This window comes from Nelumbo nucifera, chromosome 2 (genome assembly GCF_055504915.1).
Source record: "Nelumbo nucifera cultivar China Antique chromosome 2, China Antique-T2T, whole genome shotgun sequence".
Classification (NCBI taxonomy): domain Eukaryota; kingdom Viridiplantae; phylum Streptophyta; class Magnoliopsida; order Proteales; family Nelumbonaceae; genus Nelumbo; species Nelumbo nucifera.
The window spans coordinates 49,642,933-49,663,963 of record NC_142650.1 but is presented as its reverse complement, the minus strand read 5'-3'; the positions used below and the strand labels follow the sequence as shown (position 1 = coordinate 49,663,963).

Below are 21,031 nucleotides of genomic sequence, written 5' to 3'. Positions count from 1 at the left end.
AACAATTAGGTGACACCCGGAACAACTTAGGCAACAACTTACCTTAGCCAAGTTGATGGTGTTCCACCTGGCTGCCTGGCACAAGCGCGACTTGGTGGCTTGGCACATGAGCCGACCTGGCAACCTGCGAGCTGTGCTCGCCTACAAATTCGGCATGCATATCCTAACACTCCTACGATCCTTGGAAGTTGGCCCACGTGCCGAACGATCCGGAGGGTGGTCAACGTGCATGAAGGTTGCCTCAGGGAATCTCGGACCACATAGAAGACTTCTCGGAAATCTCGGATGCGGTGCGTGAAGCCCACGCCAAACAATGCATATATAAAGGCACCAACCCCAATGGCATATGGGGGCAAGTAAGCATATTCTACCTCTCATTCTTTGTGATTTTTAGCTCGCAGTCTGCTATGAGAGTACTGACTTAAGCGTCAGAGCGACCTCGCCGGGTTAGTCACCCCGGGTCCTCTGACATTGATTCCTTGCAGGTCTCTAAAGAACTACGAAGCTCAACAATCAATCCAGCTCACCACCAGGCAGCTCGGCCCTCTGGTCAGCTCGGCAACTAACCTTCCTAGCTCAGCCCAGTTAATTCGGCACCTAATCTTCCCCCAGCTCGGCCTGGTCAGCTCGGCATCCAGGTCCTCATCCAGCAAAAGTTCACTTTGTCCTCTGAATCATCGGCTACTTGAAAACAAACCAAATGATGAGATACTTAACACAAAAAATTGATTCATCAGTTACCGTGTCATCGACTACTTGAAGCAGCTTCTTATACCCCAATCACATTTAAATACATAATTTCTATATTAACTTTATGCATACCAACAACTTTATTTTATTATTAGTCTAGCCATCTTGATAGGCCCAGCATGACATGGAAGAAAGTTGAAGACCTCAAGATGGAGCACTGTCATCTAGCTCTGGATTATGCTTCCGAAGTTCAATTATTTGAGGTACAAGGTTTCACTGTCTGCTTGTATTATTTTAGAAGACTTTGATTTCTAATTATAACAAATTTCTTGACAGAAAGGAGGAAAAGAAACTGAAGAGAAATATTACGTGAGTACGTCACAAGGCGATCTGAATACCCCCACCACCACGAACTTAAACTCTTCCACTATTTTCCATTTTGTGAAATATCAATGTCCATTGGCATTTTCTCCCTGGTTTGGCCAAAATGGACATGTCCAATCTTATTATTTTAGTGTTGCTTCCTAAACTCATCGGGTTCTCATATGGTTTTGTTGTGACCAAACATTTATTAAAGGGATTTCTGACCCTGAGAAACTCAAGTGTGAGGCAACTACATCTATATATTATATTATTTTGTTTTGTTTGAGATTCACTGTTTATATGATATATCTAATTTTAATTTCTTATATGATTTTAAAATGTTAATTTTGATTTAATATATGATTGACATTTAGAATTTGATGATTAGGTGAACTTGTCATTAGGGATGGCAATGGAGAGGGTTTGGGAGGGTTTTGTAATTTTTAGACCCTACCAACCTCCTAATTCATACCTGCTCCAAAACTGATAGCAGGTTGGATTTTGAGAATTCAAACTCTCCATGCACATGAAAACGCAAAATCATTCCCTCACTAAAGGGTAAGACAGATTAGGTTTAGAACCCACATCAAATTTCTTAGTATTTCTTATTGTATATAAGCAATAAATAAATAAAATAAGATGAATAACAAATTTTCTAATTATTTGATTAAAAATGTAAAAACACAAAAACAATCAATTTTCCATCTCATAAATTTAAAATATTATTAAATTTAACATTTAATAAATAAAATTTATATATTTTCTAACAATATGCGGGTCAATAAGGGTTGGACTTTGCCTAATACCATATCTGTATGGGTTATAAAATCTCAAAATCCATCCCCACTCCAAAACCTCTCCTTCAAGCAAAAAAAAAATAAAGCCCACCTCAACGAAATAGGTAGAGACAAATAACCATCGGGTAAGATAGAAATTGCCATCTCTATTTAAAACCTTTCTAACAAGATACTACAACTTCACATTAAGAATATCTCAGAGTGAATAACAAGGGAGATGTTCTTAATTTACGGCTGTAATAGCTTGGTGGAGGCTTGTCACATTGCAAGCATCCGTTGAATTGATATCATCATGGCCTTCTAAGAAAAAGACTCGTTCTTAAATATATAAAGAGACGGCTCGCTCACACCTTACTATACAAAACAGTATTTTCTGTGGTGAAGATAAGATACTATATATATATATATATAATAGGGTTACAAAATGATACAGGAAAAATTTACAGCCAATCAACGGGTATCATCAATCAATCAGAATCACGGGGTGCTTTGATTGACGAAGCTCTTCCAGTATTATCATGTCTGTCCGGTATTATAAATTTTTCCAATACTATAATAGCATTCATTAGAGAAAATCGCTCTTTCTAAAACAAAAAGATTGATGCAAGTGCTTCTGATTTCAGTTTATCAAAAAAAAGTCTTTTATATTTTATATTGTTTTAAGAAAATGTTGTTTTCCAAACGATTGGTGATCAGTTTATTAGAATCACAAAAATATTCACATTGAAAATGGATGTCACTTCACGATCTGGCATTGGTGTATAAAAGGGGGATTTTGACATCTTAAATATTTATAGATTTAAAGTGAAATTCAAAAATCTGTATTAGGCCTGTCTGTATTTTTTATAATAAATAATAATTTTTTTTTGAAAATGCGTAATAATAATAATAATAATATCACCAATCCCATGTGAAATTTATGATACGGATATAAGTTTTTCATTATGATAGACAAATCAGGGTAAATCTATGATGCGCCCATTCTGATCCGTCAATACCGTATCATTTCTTCATACGATACCATAAAGGCCACATTCCCATGAGACATTCATAGGTGGCCACGTCTCATTGACACTTGTCAACAACCGAGTGGTGTCTTCATCTGGCTTTGGACAACGTCAGCCAACCAATTTCGTACGCATTTCCAGAGAGTAGGAATTACAGCTGTTGGTGAAAACTGCCAGTCTGCTACGTGTTGGATGCAGGCTAGCCATCGTGTCAGCACTCAGCAGGAACATATCGAAACGGCCACCGTTGAAGAATCGTTAACGTGCCAGAGTTTTCTTGCGTTGCTGGCCGCTGGTTAAAAATTGGATTCACACGAATCCAAAACGTTCACACGTGCTTCCTACGGGTGTCGTTCTGTCGTAAATGCAAAAACCATAAAGTGACATTTGCGACACGTAGAAACGGTGCTAAGGTGGAACCGTGGAGGAAAGGGAGGACGGATACCGGATTTTAATTCAAAAACTGTGAATCTAGCAAAGAAGATAGAGTCTAGATGTGCTCCTCGCAGCACCGCACATCGGGAACATCTCTCGTAATTTGTATTGTTATTCAGTAGAGATGTTTTCAATATGCGATTGGATAGGACTGTGAATCCAAAACGTTCACACGTGCTTCCTGCGGGTGTCGTCCTGTCGTAAATGCAAAAACCATAAGGTGACATTTGCGACACGTAGAAATGGTGCTAAGGTGGAACCGTGGAGGAAAGGGAGGACGGATACCAGATTTTAATTCAAAAACTGTGAATCTAGCAAAGAAGATAGAGTCTAGATGTGCTCCTCGCAGCACTGTACATCGGGAACATCTCTCGTAATTTGTATTGTTATTCAGTAGAGATGTTTTCAATATGCGATTGGATAGGACTGTGAGGTCGATACGAGGTGCGCACCGTAAGGAGCAAGCAAGATAGCGCTCTCCAACTCCGCTAGTCACCACCATAAGAAGCGACAAGTGGTGCCAACTCCCAACTGACACCAATTCGTTGAATGTCTGGCCAAGATGGAATAGCACGGATGAACCCCGAACCAACGTTTGTTTGGGAATTGCCCATGGTAATGGTAGTGGTAGGTCACGTGGGACTAGGTTTTCCAGGGCCCAGCAAGCCAGGAATGGGACTGAGTGACCAGACCAGATTACTGAACAACAACCGCTTACGAGCTACGAGGTGGAAGGAACGATTGGGGATAGGCTGGGTAAAGGTGCATGGAGTTGTGGATTGGAATATTGGATTACTGAGCCCAGTCAAGTGGTCTGGGCGGGCGGGCCGTGCAGTGCAGTTTTGGTCATTTACTTACTGGCTGGTATTACTAATGAAGTAGAGAACGCCCCGGGAAATTAAACTGTGAGACGGCAAGGCAAATTAAGCTACGTTAAAAAGGGTAAAAAGTGAGAGGTGTTGGACTGTTGGCCAGAAATGCGGTGAAGCATGTCTGAATATATATATATATATATATATATATATATATATGTATATTGGTATTCCGACTATTCCCTCCCTCCTCTTCCTCTATATAAAGGAGTTAGGAGGCCCATCCTTCCCCCCAACCTCATCATAACCCTTCCTTCCTTCACTCATCACCATCATCATTCATCAATTAAGTGTTGGCCACTACCTAGCTCTAGCTCTTCCTCCACCACCACCACCATTCCTATATACTATGCAACTTTCCTTACCACTCACTACTAAAAACACTCTTTCCCTTGTTCTTCTCCTCGTATCTCTCCTTTGGTTCTTCTTTTTGTACCTCTTTCAATGGCGTCAATCCAGATACAAACATCTACCACCTGGTTCCATGGGTTGGCCTTACATAGGAGAAACGCTCATGCTTTACAGTCAAAACCCAAATACCTTCTTCTCCAAGAGGCAGAAATGGTAAATGAGATTCAATAACCAGCTAGCCTCTAAACATCACGTTTTCGTCCCCTCTGTTTCTCGTTTTCAGATTTTATTTTAATGTTAATATTTACTGTCTTCTTCGAGGACTTTCTTTTCCTCACCGCGCGATCGAGGACCGTTTAGAGAATGTCGTCTGTTTTGTTTATTCCATGTTTCCTTAATGTATTGTAGGTACGGTGACATATTTAAGACCCACATATTAGGATGTCCTTGTGTGATGATCTCAAGCCCCGAAGCAGCGAAGGCTGTACTAGTGACTCGAGCCCATTTGTTTAAGCCAACGTATCCACCAAGCAAGGAGAAGATGATAGGACCTGAGGCTCTATTCTTCCATCAAGGAGACTATCATTCTAAGATAAAGAAGTTGGTCCAATCCTCCTTTCTTCCATCTGCCTTAAGAGGATCTGTCTCTGATGTCGAGCGGATTGTGCTTAAACTTCTTCCTTCTTGGGAGAACAAAACTGTCAACACACTACAAGAGATGAAGAAGGTAATTTGGTCTTCAAATTAATTACAGAGACTCATCTTCTAAAACCACTTGTTTTTCTTTTCCTCACTATCTAGTAGCTACAACTGTAAAGAGAGAACGGCCTTAACTATTATTCTTCTTCATTCTTCTAGTTTGCTTTTGATGTGGCAATACTTTCGGCATTTGGTGGCGGTTGGGAGGTCGAGACTGAGCAGATAAAAAATCTGTATCATTGCTTGGAGAAAGGCTACAATTCCATGCCTTTCAGCCTCCCCGGAACTCCATTTAGCAAAGCAATAAAGGTAATTACGGTGGGCCTCTCACCCCTGTCTTCGAACGGTACTTGTACAAGAACTGACAAGGCGCAGTTTCACCCAAACTTGGGATTTATTTTGTTTCACTTAAGAAAATTATTACTCTTATGCTATGTTTGGTTTGAAGGAAAAGTTAGGGAAAGATGGGGAAACCTATACAAGGTTTTGTAAACGTTTCCCTTCCTTTCCCTACTTTTTCCTTCAAACCAAATAGGGTTTAAGGGTCAATGTGGGCTGTTTAAGTACCACATTACATCGAACAGCTAGAACAAAACTAAAGACTTAAATGATGTAGTGTTTTAATTATTGGATGACTAAACACAGGCAAGGAAGCTTCTCAACGACACTCTGAAGAGAGTGATAGAGAAGAGAAGGGAAAGCAACAAGCAAGGTGGGGGTTTATTGGGAGTGTTATTGGGATCTAAAGATGACAAATTGAATCATCTTAGCGACTCTCAAGTTGCCGATAATATAATTGGAGTAATATTTGCTGCTCACGACACAACTGCAAGTGTACTCACATGGGTGCTCAAGTACTTGCATGACAATGAAGAACTCCTAGAGGCTGTTACGGTAAAACATCTCTCTCCCCCCCCCCCTATCTTTCTCTCTCTCTCTCTTTAATTTTCTCACCTTTTACCATTTTTCCTAAAACTACGAGTTTTTAACTCTCATTTGGGTTATCGTGAAGAGAAAACAAGGAATTAGATATAGCTTTCATTCTCTCTCTCTGTCTTTATTATATAGAAGAAAGATTTATACCGATCGAAAATGAGATGATTAATATATGCAGAAGGAACAAGAAGGAATTCGACGAAGAATAATCGAAGGGAATCGTAGACTGACGTGGGGTGATACGAGAAAGATGCAGTTAACTAGCCGGGTAATCCCAATAGAAAGATCTAATGGTTATTTCAATATTCTCGATGAAAAATATATTCATAATAAAAAATCTCCCACAAACACATTATTATCAAATAAACAAGTAGGCAGGAATTTAATTAACTAAGAAGAAGTGATTTCAGGTGATTCAAGAGACTCTAAGAAGAGCGAGTATCTTGTCATTCACGTTCAGAGAAGCCGTTGAAGACGTAGAGTTTGGAGAGTATTTAATCCCCAAAGGATGGAAGGTTCTTCCTCTATTCAGAAGCATTCATCACTGTGCAGATTTTTTTCCTCAGCCAGAAAAATTTGATCCTTCAAGATTTGAGGTGAAGTAGCAAACCATATCCTAGATCTCTCTCTCTCTCTCTCTTAGAAACAACACACAGATATTCTTGTTCAGAGTCCAGCAGGATTAGATTCTTCAAACTGGGTGGCGTGTTGTACAGTGCATAGTGATGGGCAAAACAAAAAATAGATTATCTGGAATCAGTCGTCCTGTTTTTACTGGATAAGCAATGAAAAATCGATTATCTGGGTGTCCCCCATTTGTTCTTCTTTTATTTATTAATTTTTTCTGATAATGAAATGTCTGAACAGGAAGTAGTCGATCAGATCACGTGACGTGCTTCTGAATGTTACACATCACACTTTGTACAAGTTTCTTTGGAATTATCATCAATCACTGGTTCACATCATGTTTCAGTCTAATGATCTGTCTATCAATGTATTGACTTTTATGCCATGTAGGGAACCAAAGAAAAAGTTTTCCAAAATTTGGGATTCAAATATTTTGTGATGGTGCAGGTGCCACCCAAACCTAATACGTACATGCCATTCGGGAACGGTATCCACTCCTGTCCTGGCAGTGAGTTGGCCAAGCTTGAAATGCTCGTCCTCCTCCACCACCTCACCACCACGTACAGGTCGGGCTCTCTCTCTCTCTCTGGAATCTTTTTGAGTTAAGAAGACCAAGAGTCAAAGTCAAAAATAGAGATGGGAGATCAGAATCTAAGGGCTACTTTCAGTTCTATTAGAAACGTAGCACACATGCACGGAGCCAACAAGTGTCACCTCGTATAGGATAAAAGTATTGTCGCCTTGCCTACGTGGCAAGATATTTAGGGGGTTTGGGGAAAATCTCTAATTTTTCTTTTAAATGATAAGGATTACTTTTTTGTGTGTGTATATATCCTTGATGACTTTAAGGAATTTTGGACTAAGTAGGGGGACCCACTAGATATGGGAGGATATCAGGATTCCATTGTCGTCAGCATCGACGACATCGAGTGCACACAAAAATTGACAATAACGATTACATACATATCAAATCACGTCCTTTTTGAAAGAGTTGGGGAAAAAGGATGGTCGGGAGGAAGAAACCTCATCTCAGGACTCAGGCCAAAACTGAAGAAGAGGCGCACTGTGCAGGGCAGCTGTTAGCGTGACACGTGTCCACAGGAGCCCAATCCATAAGTAATCCTATCGGGAGGTGTCAGGGCACAATCGCCAGCTGTTTGGGAAAGGAAATATGTGATGATGCATAATGCATCAGTGAGTGAGTACCACGGTTTTTCTTTGCGCCTCTCATGCCACATCACTTCTCGTTTTCTCTCTCTTTGGTTGGGACCCACACCCTCCATGCCCCCCAAATAGTCGTCTAACTGTTGGCATCATCAGAAGAAGATAGAGATTTAGACCTATTAAGTTGCCACTTGTTGACTGACTTCTGATGCGAAAAATTTTCAGGTGGAAGGTTGCCGGAGAAGACGATGAAGGAATTCAATACGGTCCCTTCCCTGTGCCGAAAGGAGGATTGCCTATAAGGGTAAACTCCATCAACGCCAATGTGATGGACTGATGGATCATCCTAATTCCAATGCATAGAAAGAGCGAGGCATGATGGGTCTCGACGTCGACTATGGTCCGATCTCCGATAGGTGTCACCGGGCACAGGTTAGCGGCGGGAGGCCGGCCAACTAATGCCAACCCCGCCCATTGATTCATTATTCTGGGTTTTTTTTTTTCTATTTCATTTATATGTGGGGGTGTGTGTTTCTTTGCAAACTAGAGATGTGTGTGGTGTGTAGTTGTGCAGTGTATGCGGACAAACAATGAATGAAAGAAACAAAAGAAATTGTAAATTATTTTTGCAAGCGTGCTTCGCAAAATAAGAAGTTTAATCGCGGCTTTCTTCCTCTTCTTCAAGATCAAATGTGTGTGGTGTTAAATGTGGAAAAAGTAGCTCTCAATGTCCTTAGATTTCTATCTCGATCATATTTTCTTTTTTCTCTTCTCTTTTTATCTTCAAAGAAGAAAAAGGAGAGCAATATTCGTGTAATAACAAGTATTGATGAGGAGGGAATACCAATGAAGAGCAGGAAGATCTGAGATAGTAAAGGACGACTACTGGACGAGCGTGCAATAAGTTGCATGGAGACACTCTGTGCATAATGTAACGTACGAAGAAGAAGAAGACGCAGGTAATGAAGATTAAAGGGTATCTATCTTACAGAGTCCTTGTGTGGAACAGAGCCGAAGTATCAAGTATGTTTTACTGTCTGCATCCCGTGATTGGCTTTATGGGGGTTGATTGCAAGTTTATCATGAGTAGTTCTATAATATTATTCTTAGTGTCTGAATATTTTTTGAGGGTCTGGGTTAACTGTACATACCTACACAGAGCCGAAGTATCAAAGTATGTTCTACTGTCTGCATCCCGTGATTGGCTTTATGGACCCAGGGACCACGCTTCACAGGGGTTTCAACTTTCAAACTATCAAATTTTTTCCTTTTTAATTTTCCAAGTAGCGACAGATTCGATGAACGCGCTCTCCGTTGCGTGTCTAGTAACCACTGGTTCGAGAATTTTTTCCATCATCCATGCAAGGAGTAGTTATATCTTATATGGAGTGGGGACTAGTTTTCGCGAAAGAACTGTGGCTTTTAAGAGTAAACCCGTTCAGTTCAACAAGTTATGGAGAGTGGAGACTGGGACGAATGTACCTAGAGATAAAACGTGGATAAGACCGTAATTCAGAATACGTAATATATGGAAGAGACAACCTTATTATGAAAAGTCGGTCCACAAATTTGACTCCAAAACCAAATCTGTATATGTTTGGTTCGAATAAGCCTTTTCTACTTTTCTCCACCTGGAATACTAAACTGACCAAAACTCTTTCTCCTAAGTATCAAGTTCATAGACAAAACGGACAAGACTTTTGCACTGAAGGATTAAGGAATATCTATATGATGATGATGATGATGATGGGAGATTATTATTCGCCTCAATTGCATTTCTAGATGAGGTGTCATTTATTCACATTTTTCCTTTCTAATAAGTTTGATGAGTTAATTGGTTTTCAGTGGCTTCATTAGGAAAGACTGGCTGATGGTTTTGTTGGTATTCTCTTTTTCTCTCTCCTTTGTAGAGATGTCTTTGGTTCTGGTTTTCTTGGTATAGGCCTCTTTTTATGTTGGTCCGAATTTCCTCTTTGGGTTGTAATGGTGTGTTTGGTGTTGGCATTTAGGGTCTTTTTGGTTGTGATCATTTGGATCTTCTTTCTCTCTTTTTTTTCATGTACTAATTTTTTATTTTACTACATAAAGAAATCTTTTTAAGAAAACCAATTTCAATAGTTAACCTTCCTTAGCTCAGTTTGGGAAGAGTATTGATATAGGTGCAGTGGCGCATGTTGCAAGGGCTAGGATGGTGCCATGTGGCATCGGTCGGATGCAGTCCTGGCCGCCCATTGCTAACCACCTCTAATTACTCCCAAGGCAAGGTCAAGTATAAATAGGGGTGCTCTTCAAGTAAAACTATCTTGCTCACTCTTGCTCTCCTACTTATTAGTTCTGGAGGGACCTTGTATGAATCCTAATGTCAGGCCTCGTCTGACCCCTCTCATATATCTGACTAACTTGACTGTTGTAGTCTCCGCCCCTACGATAACACCTAAGGCTTATGACGTATGGTCTCATACTCTAAGGTTGGATACATTGGCCTCAGCTAAAAGGAAACAGATTTATCTTATTGCCCTCAGCCCCATCCTTGACAGCAACAAATATAAATACAATTTGCACTTTATATATGTATTTGTACTCTTCCCAAACTGAGCCTAAGACATCCTTTACAAAGAGATTATGAACAATTCTATGGTTAAAAAAAAAAAAACAATTTTCACAATACCAACACCACTACATAATGCACTTTAGACTATAAAAAATTGGGATTTGCTCCTGACATGATACACCTCACACCAACATCACAGCAGATCCCACCATGTATTAGGAACATTTCCACATGATTAAAAACACACAAATATAAGAGATATTACCGAAGTACAACTGGAATGTATTGTAAATTTATGTGAGGAGCACTCTATGAGGATCATCAGATCCAGACTTGCCTATAAATACTATTCTCAAAGAATTGTTCAACCTAAAAGCTCAAGGATTCTCGGAATAATATTTTTTCGGGACATTACACCGTGGGAAAACTATTTTACATTCAATGCGTCATGGTCCAAAAGGTTAGGGAGTAAGGCTTGACGTGTTTCAATAATCAAAGTTTTTTGGCATATATGGTCAAGCACGTAACTATAGGAATCAGAGCCTAAACCCCTGCCGAAAGTTTGAATCGTCAAGAGGATTAAGTTGTAAGGACTACATATCCGTATCAGATTGAAACTGCGAAAGCGCTAAAGAATGGAATATTTGCGGCCAGAATGAGAGCTGCCCAAATTGAGATTTGCTGTCCTGCTGGGACTGCAAAAGCATGGTTCTAACAGTCTTCTTAAGGTGCTTGCTGCCCAATGCAGATTTTTGAATCTCACTGTAGAGTTATAAATTAACATTCAAAATATCAAAAACCCACATTCTATACACCAATGCTCGTCTGTAAATTGGCATCAATTCTGATTTAGCATCCATCACAACTGTATTTTGAGCTTAAAAATTCTGACCCTGGGCTGAACCGTCATTCTCCCTATAACATTACTGTTGTTTATGAACACAAAGGTGCAAAGTTTTACCTTTTTAGCATATACGTAATGCAATAAAAAGCCTGATCTAAACAATTTGGATAAGACAAGGATTAAAGTATGGGTATAGGGTATTGTTTCGGAGCACTCAGATACGGATACAAATATAGATACGCTTTGGAAACGCATGAATACGGACGAAAAAATATGGATACGCCAAAAAATGCATATAAATTCCATAAACATATTAATAACATTATTTTTAAGATCAAAATAGCCATAATTAATGTATAGATACATAGAAAATATATATTGTAAAAGTATATGTGAAGAAATGATGCATAGAAGTCATAAAATTTTATTGATATTGTACCAATCAAGAATCCTGGAACATATATATATATATATTAAAAATTAATACATGCACAAACTATTATTATGTTATTTTTTATTGAATTTCAAGGCAAAAAACTTATGCAACTATTATATGTGAATTATTACGTCGATTATTTCCTATTTTACTATTTTTAATTTTTAATATTAACTAAAAAATAATTCTCAAATGTTTAGTTAACAATATTTTTAACTTTGTACACAATAAAAACGTTATTATAAAACTTAATTAAAATATAAATTAAAAATTTATAATAATATATAATATTAACTTAAAATATATCAAATATATTAAATTTTCTAATATACACATCATATGCAAATTCATAATTTTTAACTATTAAAATAATTATTCCATTATTAATAATATTGTTTTCATAAATTTTGAGATAAAAAAATCATTTTTTGATATAAATGTAAATTAATGGATTTGACAAATTCAATTTATATTATATTCTCAAGGTTTTTGTAAATAATATTTTTATTTATAAATAATATATATATACTTTTATTTAGTTCACATTAAAACATTAATTAATAATTTATAAAATGTTAAGATACATGTCATGTTAAAATTTATAAATATTAAGTACCAAAATAATTATTCTATTATTAATATCTTTTTTTGTATAAATTTCATGAGATTAAACAATTTTTTATATAAATGTGGATTTAAGAAATTATTTATACTATTAATTTATAAAATATTAGTTTTGAATAATATTTTTTTCTATTTTTCTGGAATTGTTAAACATAAATATATATTTTTTGTATTACATTTGGACACTAGAATATAAAGAATTTATTTTATTTTATTGTATTATACAAGATTAAAGGTGGCTTAATGGTTTATGCGCGCATTTGAGGTTTGGCATTGGGTGGTTTGTGTTCAAATCATGCCCGGCGCACCCTTTTGAAAATAAACACGCGCGCGCAGAAAACGCCGATCTGTATTGGTGCGCATTGCTTACCTCAAAGTTGGAAATCAATTTGCCTTTGTTTGAGAGGTAGTTTCAACTTTAGGGCCAAAACTTTCAAACGTGCCGCTTAATTACCTGAACTTTCAGAAATGTACATTTTAAGTTCAACTCGGTTCAACTAACATTATGGTGAGGGCTAAAGCAATGAAAATACTCATATTTTAATTCTCTTTTTTCACTATTCATATTCTTCTACCTTTGAATTTGAATTGGAGGCAAACCAGTCGCGACAAAAGTATAGTCCAAGAACACCATTCTTCTACCTTTCAATATTTAACATGGGCCAGGTAGAAGTACGTGATTTTTCTCAATATTTAACGAAATAAACAACTTTGCTCTCCAATTTCCTGACCCCATTTGTAATAGAATCTGACCATGGTGCCGAAAAGATATGGAACCTAGAAAATTAATAACCAATCAATTGGTTTCATCCGAATGGTTAGCAATCAACCAAAGTTGGAAGTTTGATGAACAGTATAAATATATTAGATAGATAGATATAAATAGGGTTAATTAATAAGATAAAATTAAAAACATTGAATGAAGTATGATAAAAGCCAAATTTGTCTATTTCAAAGACAATAAATGGTGTTCTTGGACTACCTTGCTTCATTATTCAAACAGAAATAATGCCTGAAGGAGCCCTGCACCCAAATAAATCCTTTATATGATCATGTCCTACTGAATATGAAGCAAGTTTTGGCAAGTGACGAGCTTTTGATTTTAGCGACACATCTGGAGTTGTAACATTTTACAACAAACAGATCCTTAATTAGCAGAGACCGCGTCCTGTGCATCTGACGAGTGCACTCACCAATCACGTTCAGCCACGTCGAACGAGTGTAGACTGTGTAATGGTAACGTGGGTTTGACCATAAATCGATTCTCTTCAATTAAGATTTTCTCTTCACACAAGTTTGAACTCCCACACCTCCAACAGTGAGAAGCTCACCGATGCCCCTGTGAACGACGAAGCCATCAGCGGCGAGGGATAAATCATCCCGCCTCTAGTCATTCGTCTTCTTCCTCTCCCTCTTCTTCTTCCTCTCTCTCTCTCTTCTTCATCTTGTGTTGGCTGGATGATTTGAATCCTACCCGTTCCGCTGTTCTACTGTATAGTCGGCATCTGTGGGAAGAAATGAGATCTTCCAGACACGAAATTACATCACTGAAATTCCACTGTACAGTTGCTGCTCTTCCTCCCCCATCTTCCCTACAAACTCAATGAAGAAGAGTGAGCCCGATTTGGCCTTCACCATGTTACCAGTGAAGAAGAGTGAGCCATGGGGAAGTCTACAATGCATAATGGGCTTGACTGGGAGACTCACCAGGAAAATACAAAGAAGAATATGGCACAGGCGGTGGAGCTCCTCCCGCTCATGAACCCTCTCCGAAGCAGAGGCATTTGCTAATGCAGCTAACCAAAAATTGACTGGTGGAGCTCCTCCCGCCCATGAGCCCTCTCCCAAGGCAGAGCCATTTCATAAAATTAAAATGCAAGCCATGGTAAAGAAGCAATGAGATGAGAAGCCATGAGGTCATGAGTGTGGACTCCATGGACATGGTGTTTAGTGCAGGCAGACGTTCTTCATTCGTCTCTGCCACATTTAAATCAAAGCAGAAAAGTGCCAAGTTTCGACCCTCCTCCGTCCCGCTGGTCAAATGGGTATCCTGATACCACCACTCACCGAACATCTATCAACCAATCCACCCCCGTCTCTACACCGTCTCTCTCTCTCTTCTCAGCCTCTCAACTGTCATGGCCTATCTCACCAACCCGTTGCATCTATTGACACGTTTCTCTCATCTTTTACATGGATAAAACCTAGGGAGAATGACCAATCAGCCCAGATCATAATTTTATAGCTCCAAAGTGCAGGGGAAATGCATCCTGACCGTGAACTGATGCCAAATTTACGGGCTGGATGTGGTATAGGGGGGAGAGGGCTAATAGTAGGGGGATTAGAATTCAGAATTCTGCATCGTTATATCCGTACTTGTCCGTAAAACCTAATGGACTTGCAGAGGCAAGCTTTCAACAATGGCAAGTCTTTCAGAGCTTTGTCATCCAACGATTTCTGCTCGTCGTTGCCAAGTGTCGTGACTGTTTCCTTCCTCACATCTTTCACAGTATTGGGGTGTCGGGAAAGCGACCAGAAGAGCCACGTCATTTCCGCCAATGTTGTGTCCGTTCCCACCATTATGAAGTTTAATTATAACCATGTCTGTGATCACATCATCATGGTGCCCGGCTGAATCCCTAGTTGGTTGCCACCGACATTAGTTGGTGTTGGTTGCCGATGAAAGGGAAAGCTAAATCGTGTTTTGTGGTTGGTTCAACCAGCCGAACCATTGGTAAAAGAAAAAGTCTTTGTTAATTCATGGTTTAGACGGATGAGATGACGTGTTCACCTCTCATTCGAGGGAGCACTCGTCCGATGCACCCACGGGTGCACAGAACACAGACTCTAATTAGCAATACCTTTATTTTCATTTCCTAGGATCTCATAATCCACACCCCAAGGGCTTCTCTTGGGCTCAGTATGCCAAGCCTTAAATGATGTAATGGACCATTTTGAGTTGAATATTAGTGTTTCTTTGTTGACCACATGATGCTATCCTTACTTGTGCCTTTTTCTTTTTCCAGTCGAAGCATGTCTGGCCGGGCTATTGTGTGTCGGGCTGGGTTATGCCTCGGCGTCTTGTTGTACAATTTTCTTCCGTTGGCTGGGGTGTGGCCGGTTGGGGCAGGTTGTGCCTTGGGCGACATCTTCGTACTTATGCAATTTCAATTTGTTGGTCGGGCAGGTTGTACCGGTCGGGCTATGCCTCGGCATCCCAAGTCTTGTGCCGGCCGAGGTGTAGTTGGCCGAGGCATAACCGGCCGAGCTTTGCCTCGGTGTCCCCAGTCTTGTGCCGACCGAGGTGTATTTGTCCGAGATCTTTTGGTTCCCAAACTCTCAGCCATGGGATGCTCAGTTTTTGGTCTCGGGAGCCTTTAGGGCCCTTGTAGGGCTAGCTGTTTCCTAGCTTGCTCAACCGTTGAGTCGGCAGTTGTGCGGAGTTCCTCGACCGCCGTCAGGGCTCGGTGGACGGGGGCGTTCTTTCTCCACGTTTAGGCTCATTCGTTGTCAGCTGAGTCCGGTAGCTTGGTCAGCGATACGCTGCCGAGTTGGGCGTGATGGGCTCGGCCATTTAGGGATCGGCAAAGTCAATTCGGCCGGTAGTGCGGCTTAGGATGTGCATGTGTAGTGTGTGCGGTGGGCGTGTGCGCGCCTGGGGGTCGGAGATGTAGCTTAAAAGAAAGGAAACTTTCATTGCTTGTAGGTCTACTGGTAGTACATCCTGAGATTTCCCGAGTTCCAACTCCTCGGTATCGGTAAACCTTCGAGGCCTTGAAGTCTATAAGTACTCGGTCCGAGGACTCTAGTGATTTTGTACGGTCCTTCCCAATTTGATCCGAGCTTTCCTTCTCCTGGTGTGGGGACTATGACTCTGCGAAGGACGAAATTGCCTGTCTTGAATTCGTGTCTTCTGACCTTGGAATCGTAGTGTCGTGTCATCCTCTGCTGTTGTGCAACCATCTTTACATGTGCTTGGTCCCGAGCTTCCTTTACTAGGTCCAACCCCACGCGTAGATCTCCGTCATTCTACCCCTCGTTGAATAATTCGGTTCGAAGGGTTGGGGAACCTATCTCCATGGGGACCATGGCTTCGGCTCTGTAGGTTAGGATAAAAGGGGTCTCCCCGGTGGCAGTCCACAGGGTCGTCCTGTAAGCCCGGAGAATGCTCGACAGCTCCTCAACCCACCTTCCCTTGGCTTAATCTAGGCATGTTTTCAAGTCGTGTAGTAGGATGCGGTTGGTTACTTCGGTCTGTCCGTTGCTCTGGGGTCGGTGTACTGCGGTAGTCCGGTGATTGATCCTCAGGTCGGTACAGAGGGCCCCGAACTTCTTGTCGGTGAACTGTGTTCCATTATCTGTGATGAGCACACACGGGATACCGAAGCGATAGACAATTCTCTACCTAAGGAAATTCTAGGCATTGTGGGTGGTGATGTGTGCCAAAGCTTCGGCTTCTACCCACTTTCTTCTACACAACCACGGTGGGGAAGGGGCCGAGGATGTCCATTCCCCATTGGGCAAATGACCATGGGCTGGTGATCGGCTTTAGAGGGGCCGCAGGCTAGTGATGGAGATTAAAACGACGCTGACAACTATCGCACTTCCGAACTAACTAGACAGCATCTTGCTTCATCGTCGGCCAGAAGTAGCCCTGCCGGAGTGCCTTATGGGCTAATGTGTGGGCGCCGGGGTGATCTCTGCAAATGCCCTAATGTATCTCCCTAAGGACGTAGTTTGCTTCTGTTGGAGGGAGACATTTCAAGTATGGAAGAGTGTGGGAACGGCGGTAGAGTTGACCCTAAATTAGGCAATACCTGGCCGCTCTGTGTTGGAACCTCTTCGCTTCTGCTCGATCTTCTGGGGGAGTGCTCTCTTGAAGATACTTGATTATGGGGTCCATTCAAGATGGACTATGATGCACCGGGAGGATGAGGATGGTTGTTGGTGCGATGCTCGGCTAGGCCAGTGTATCTAGCCAAACGGCAGAGTCAAGGTCGGTTTGCGGCAAGCTAGCCAATTTCAAAAGGGCATTGGCTAGGGCATTCTCGGCTTGAGGGATCTGCTGAATATTGAAATGCTTAAGCTGCTAAATGAGCTCATGCACCTTTTGTAGGTAGCTTTCCATAGAGGGGGTCCGAGCCTCGAACTGCACGTGGATTTGGTTGACCACAAGTTGTGAGTCACTAAAGGCCTCGATTCTTCGGGCCCCGAGGTCCAAGGCAAGGCGAAGCCCAACAATCAGAGCCTCATATTCGGCCTCGTTGTTGGATGCTTTGAACTCAAACCTGAGGGCGTGTTCCAACACCACGTCGTCTGGGCCAAGGAGGATAAGGCTGGTGCCACTACCCTGCTGGTTTGACGATCCATCTACATGGAGAATCCATACAGGGGGCAGTGGGGCCGGTTCCTCGATGGTAAAGGTACATTCTGTGATGAAATCTGCCAGCGACTAGGCTTTGATCACCGATCGAGGTGTGTACTCGATGTGGGCCCAGAAGTAGGGTCTGAGCTTTCTGGCAGCGGTGATGAGGGCCAAAGATAACTTTTCTAGATTGGAGTACTGGGTCTCTACGCCACTGAGGACCTTGCTGGTGTAGTAGATCGGCTTCTGTACCCGGTCTTCTTCTTTAACCAGTATTGAGTTGACGACCTCATCTCCGGTCGAGAGGTAGAGCAATAGCTCATCCCTTGGACCCGGCTTAGTCAAGAGGGGCAGCGAGCTCAGGTACTGCTTTAGCTCCTAGAAAGACTACTTGCATTCTTCTGTCCAATGGAAATCCTTTGGCCATTTGAGGGCTTTAAAGAAAGGGAGGCACCGATCCGCGGATTTGTACATATATCTGCCAAGGGCGGCTATTCTCTCGGTGAGTCGCTATCCCTCTTTATGGGTCCAGGGGGATGGCATGTCAAGGACGACCTTTATCTTCTCCGGATTTGCTTCGATTCCTCTCTGTGTTACCATGAACCCCAGGAACTTGTTGGAGCCAACTCCAAAAGCGCACTTGGTCGGGTTTAGCTTCATTTTGTATTTTCTATGGGTGTCGAAGACTTCGCGAAGGTCGATTAAGTGATGCTCAGCTTTCTTACTCTTCATGACCATATCGTCGATATATGGCTCTACGTTCTTGCCGAGCTGCTCTTTGAATACCTCATTCACCAGCTGCTGATAAGTGACGTCGGCGCTTTTGAGGCCGAAGGGCCATTACCTTGTAGTAGTATAGGTCATGGTCAGTGATAAAAGCCATTCGCTCCTGGTCATCCAGGTGCATCCGGATTTGGTTGTAGCCTGAGAAGGCATCCATGAAGCTTAGAAGCTCATGTCTCGTTGTTGCATCGACGAGCTGGTCAATCCTTGGCAGTGGAAAGCTGTCTTTGGGACAAGCCTTATTCAAGTCGGTGAAGTCGATGCAGATTCTCCACTTTCCATTGGCCTTCTTCACCATTACTAGATTGGCCAGCCAACCGGGGTACTTAACTTCCCGAATGAAGCCGGCGTTGAGTAGCTTTTGTACTTCATCGATGATTATTTGCCAACGCTTTGTGGTGAAGTTTCTCTTCTTCTTCTTCACAGGTCATAAACGGGAGTCGACGTTCAGCCGATGTGTGATAACTTCAGGGTCGATCTAGGGCAAGTCCGCTACCGACCAAGCAAATACGTCAGCATTATTCCTCAGTAGTTGCACAAGTTCCTTGTGGAAGTGATCATCTAGCAGGGAGCCGACTTGGACTGTCTTTTTGGGATCTTCTTCAAATAGGGGGACCTGGACGAGGTCTTCCATGGGTTGGTTGCACTGTGTCGTCACCTCGTCACGTAGGTCATATGTCTCTGCCATCAGCGTCTTGGCGGTTGGACGTGGTCCTCGGTAGGAGAGCTGATAGCAATGTCGCATTGTTTTCTAATCTCCGCGTGCCACCCCTATGTCATATTTGGTTGGGAATTTCCTGGCGAGGTGGTATGTTGAGACTACGGCCTGTAAGGCATTGAGAGTCGACCTGCCAAGGATTACGTTGTAAGAGGAGGGGCAATGCACCACGGTGAAGTCTACCATGGCCGTCGCCGTTTCCGACCAAGAGGGGAAGAGTTATTATCCTAGTGGGCCGGAGGGACTCTCCCGAAAATCCCATCAAGGGAGTGCTGGCCGGTGTAAGTCGCTCTTTGTTGATGCCGAGCTTTTCGAAGGCATATTCGAACAATACGTCGAGAGAGCTTCCTTTGTAGACTAGGATCCGCCGCAACTCAAAGTTGGCCACTTCGGCTGTGATGACCAAGGCGTCGTCGTGCGGTGTCTAGACCCCTCGAAGGTCATCGTCAATGAAGGTGATAGATGCACCGCGCCTCTTCCCGTGACCTTGGTCATCGATCTCGCACAGTCGAGCATATCTTTTCGACCCGAGCTACTTTCCCCTCCGGCGACGACTCTTCCTGATATGATGTGGATGACGCCGGTTGGGGGGCCTCGGGGCGGCGGTCGTCGAGCTTCATCCGCTCGTCGTTCCTCTTGGGTTGGCTTCTCAATTTTGTCTATGAAGCCGCTGAGATAACCGCGCCTAATCAGGTCTTCAATATGGTTGCAGAGGTCGAAACAGTTCTCCATATCATGGTCGTGGTCCTTGTGGAACTCGTAGTATTTCTCTCGGTTCCGCTTGTTACTTTGTGTCCTCATCTTCTCGGGCCACCTGACGTAGTTGCGGTCACGAATTTGCATCAGAATCTCAGGCCGCGAAATACTAAGCGGCATGAAATTCCGATAGGTTGGCGAGGTGGTCCGAGGTCTATGGTCTGTCTGGCGATCTTGTCTCTTGTGATCTTTGTCCGACCTCTCGAACTTCCGATCGTCGATCCCTCTTCTCTTTTTGTCGGGCTTTTCATCCTCGTCTTTGAGTTGCGCCTGAGCCTCTTCAGCATTGATATACTTCTGTGTGTGTCTCATTAGCGTGGCCAACGTCTGAGGATGACTTTTGGAGATGGAGAAGTTGAATGGGGAAGGGCGGAGCCTGTGTTGTATGGCCGTCACTGCGACTAATTGGTTTAAGTCCCTGACCTGGAGTGCTTCTTTGTTGAACCTCATTAGGTAATCTCTAAGGGACTCCGCCTTCTTCTGTTGAATCTGCATGAGATTGGCCAAAGTTTTCCATTGCTTCTGGCTAGCGGTGAACTGCGCCAGGAACTAGGTCTCCAGCTGGTCCCATGATGTTGTGGACCTCAACGGCAGAGAGGAGTACCACGCCAAAGCTGGGCCCTACAGCGTGGCTACAAGGGCTTTGCACATTAGTCCCTTCGACGCGCCGTGTAACATCATTTGAGCTTTGAGCGCCGTGACATGGTCGAAAGGATTGAAGTTCCCGCGTTACTTGTCGAATTCGGGGGCTCGCCATCCAGGCGGGGGTATCTACTCCTCGATGTCCTAGACGAAGGGCGGCTCCTTGGTGATATGCGCGGTGGCCCGCACAGGTTGGTCCATGGCGGGCGTTACGCTCTTGTGGTCTGAGTGCATTCTAACTCTTCCAAACGTTGTTGGAGCTCCTTGATCTCGGCATCTCTTTTGTTTGGGGCCGCAGTGTATGGCCTCCCTCTTGGGTCGCGTAGGGTGATCTTTGACTAAGCTTGATTCAGCGACAGAAACCACGAAGG

At 42.4% G+C, this 21,031-nt stretch overlaps 1 protein-coding gene across 2 annotated transcripts; it reads left to right on the top strand.

Moving 5' to 3' along the window:
- Positions 1-4,371: 4,371 nt before the first annotated feature.
- On the top strand, positions 4,372-8,616 carry LOC104601056 (abscisic acid 8'-hydroxylase 2-like). 2 transcript variants are annotated; one of them, XM_010264245.3, is made up of 8 exons: positions 4,372-4,728; positions 4,924-5,242; positions 5,374-5,523; positions 5,860-6,108; positions 6,329-6,418; positions 6,561-6,746; positions 7,225-7,343; positions 8,167-8,616. In XM_010264245.3, the coding sequence occupies exons 1-8, from the start codon at positions 4,514-4,516 to the stop codon at positions 8,276-8,278; spliced, it is 1,440 nt and encodes a 479-aa protein (XP_010262547.1). In that variant the 5' UTR covers positions 4,372-4,513; the 3' UTR covers positions 8,279-8,616. The 2 variants fall into 2 exon arrangements, with proteins under 2 accessions (XP_010262547.1, XP_088753081.1); XM_088896955.1 differs by lacking the exon at positions 7,225-7,343 and having other exon boundaries at positions 8,167-8,334.
- The last annotated feature ends 12,415 nt before the right edge of the window (positions 8,617-21,031 follow it).

Coding starts and splice junctions, on each gene's coding strand:
- LOC104601056 (XM_010264245.3), top strand. CDS start 4,514: ATGCAACTTTCCTTACCACTCACTACTAAAAACACTCTTTCCCTTGTT. Junction 5,524..5,859: donor CATTTAGCAAAGCAATAAAG/GTAATTACGGTG, acceptor GACTAAACACAG/GCAAGGAAGCTTCTCAACGA. Junction 6,747..7,224: donor TTGATCCTTCAAGATTTGAG/GTGAAGTAGCAA, acceptor GTGATGGTGCAG/GTGCCACCCAAACCTAATAC.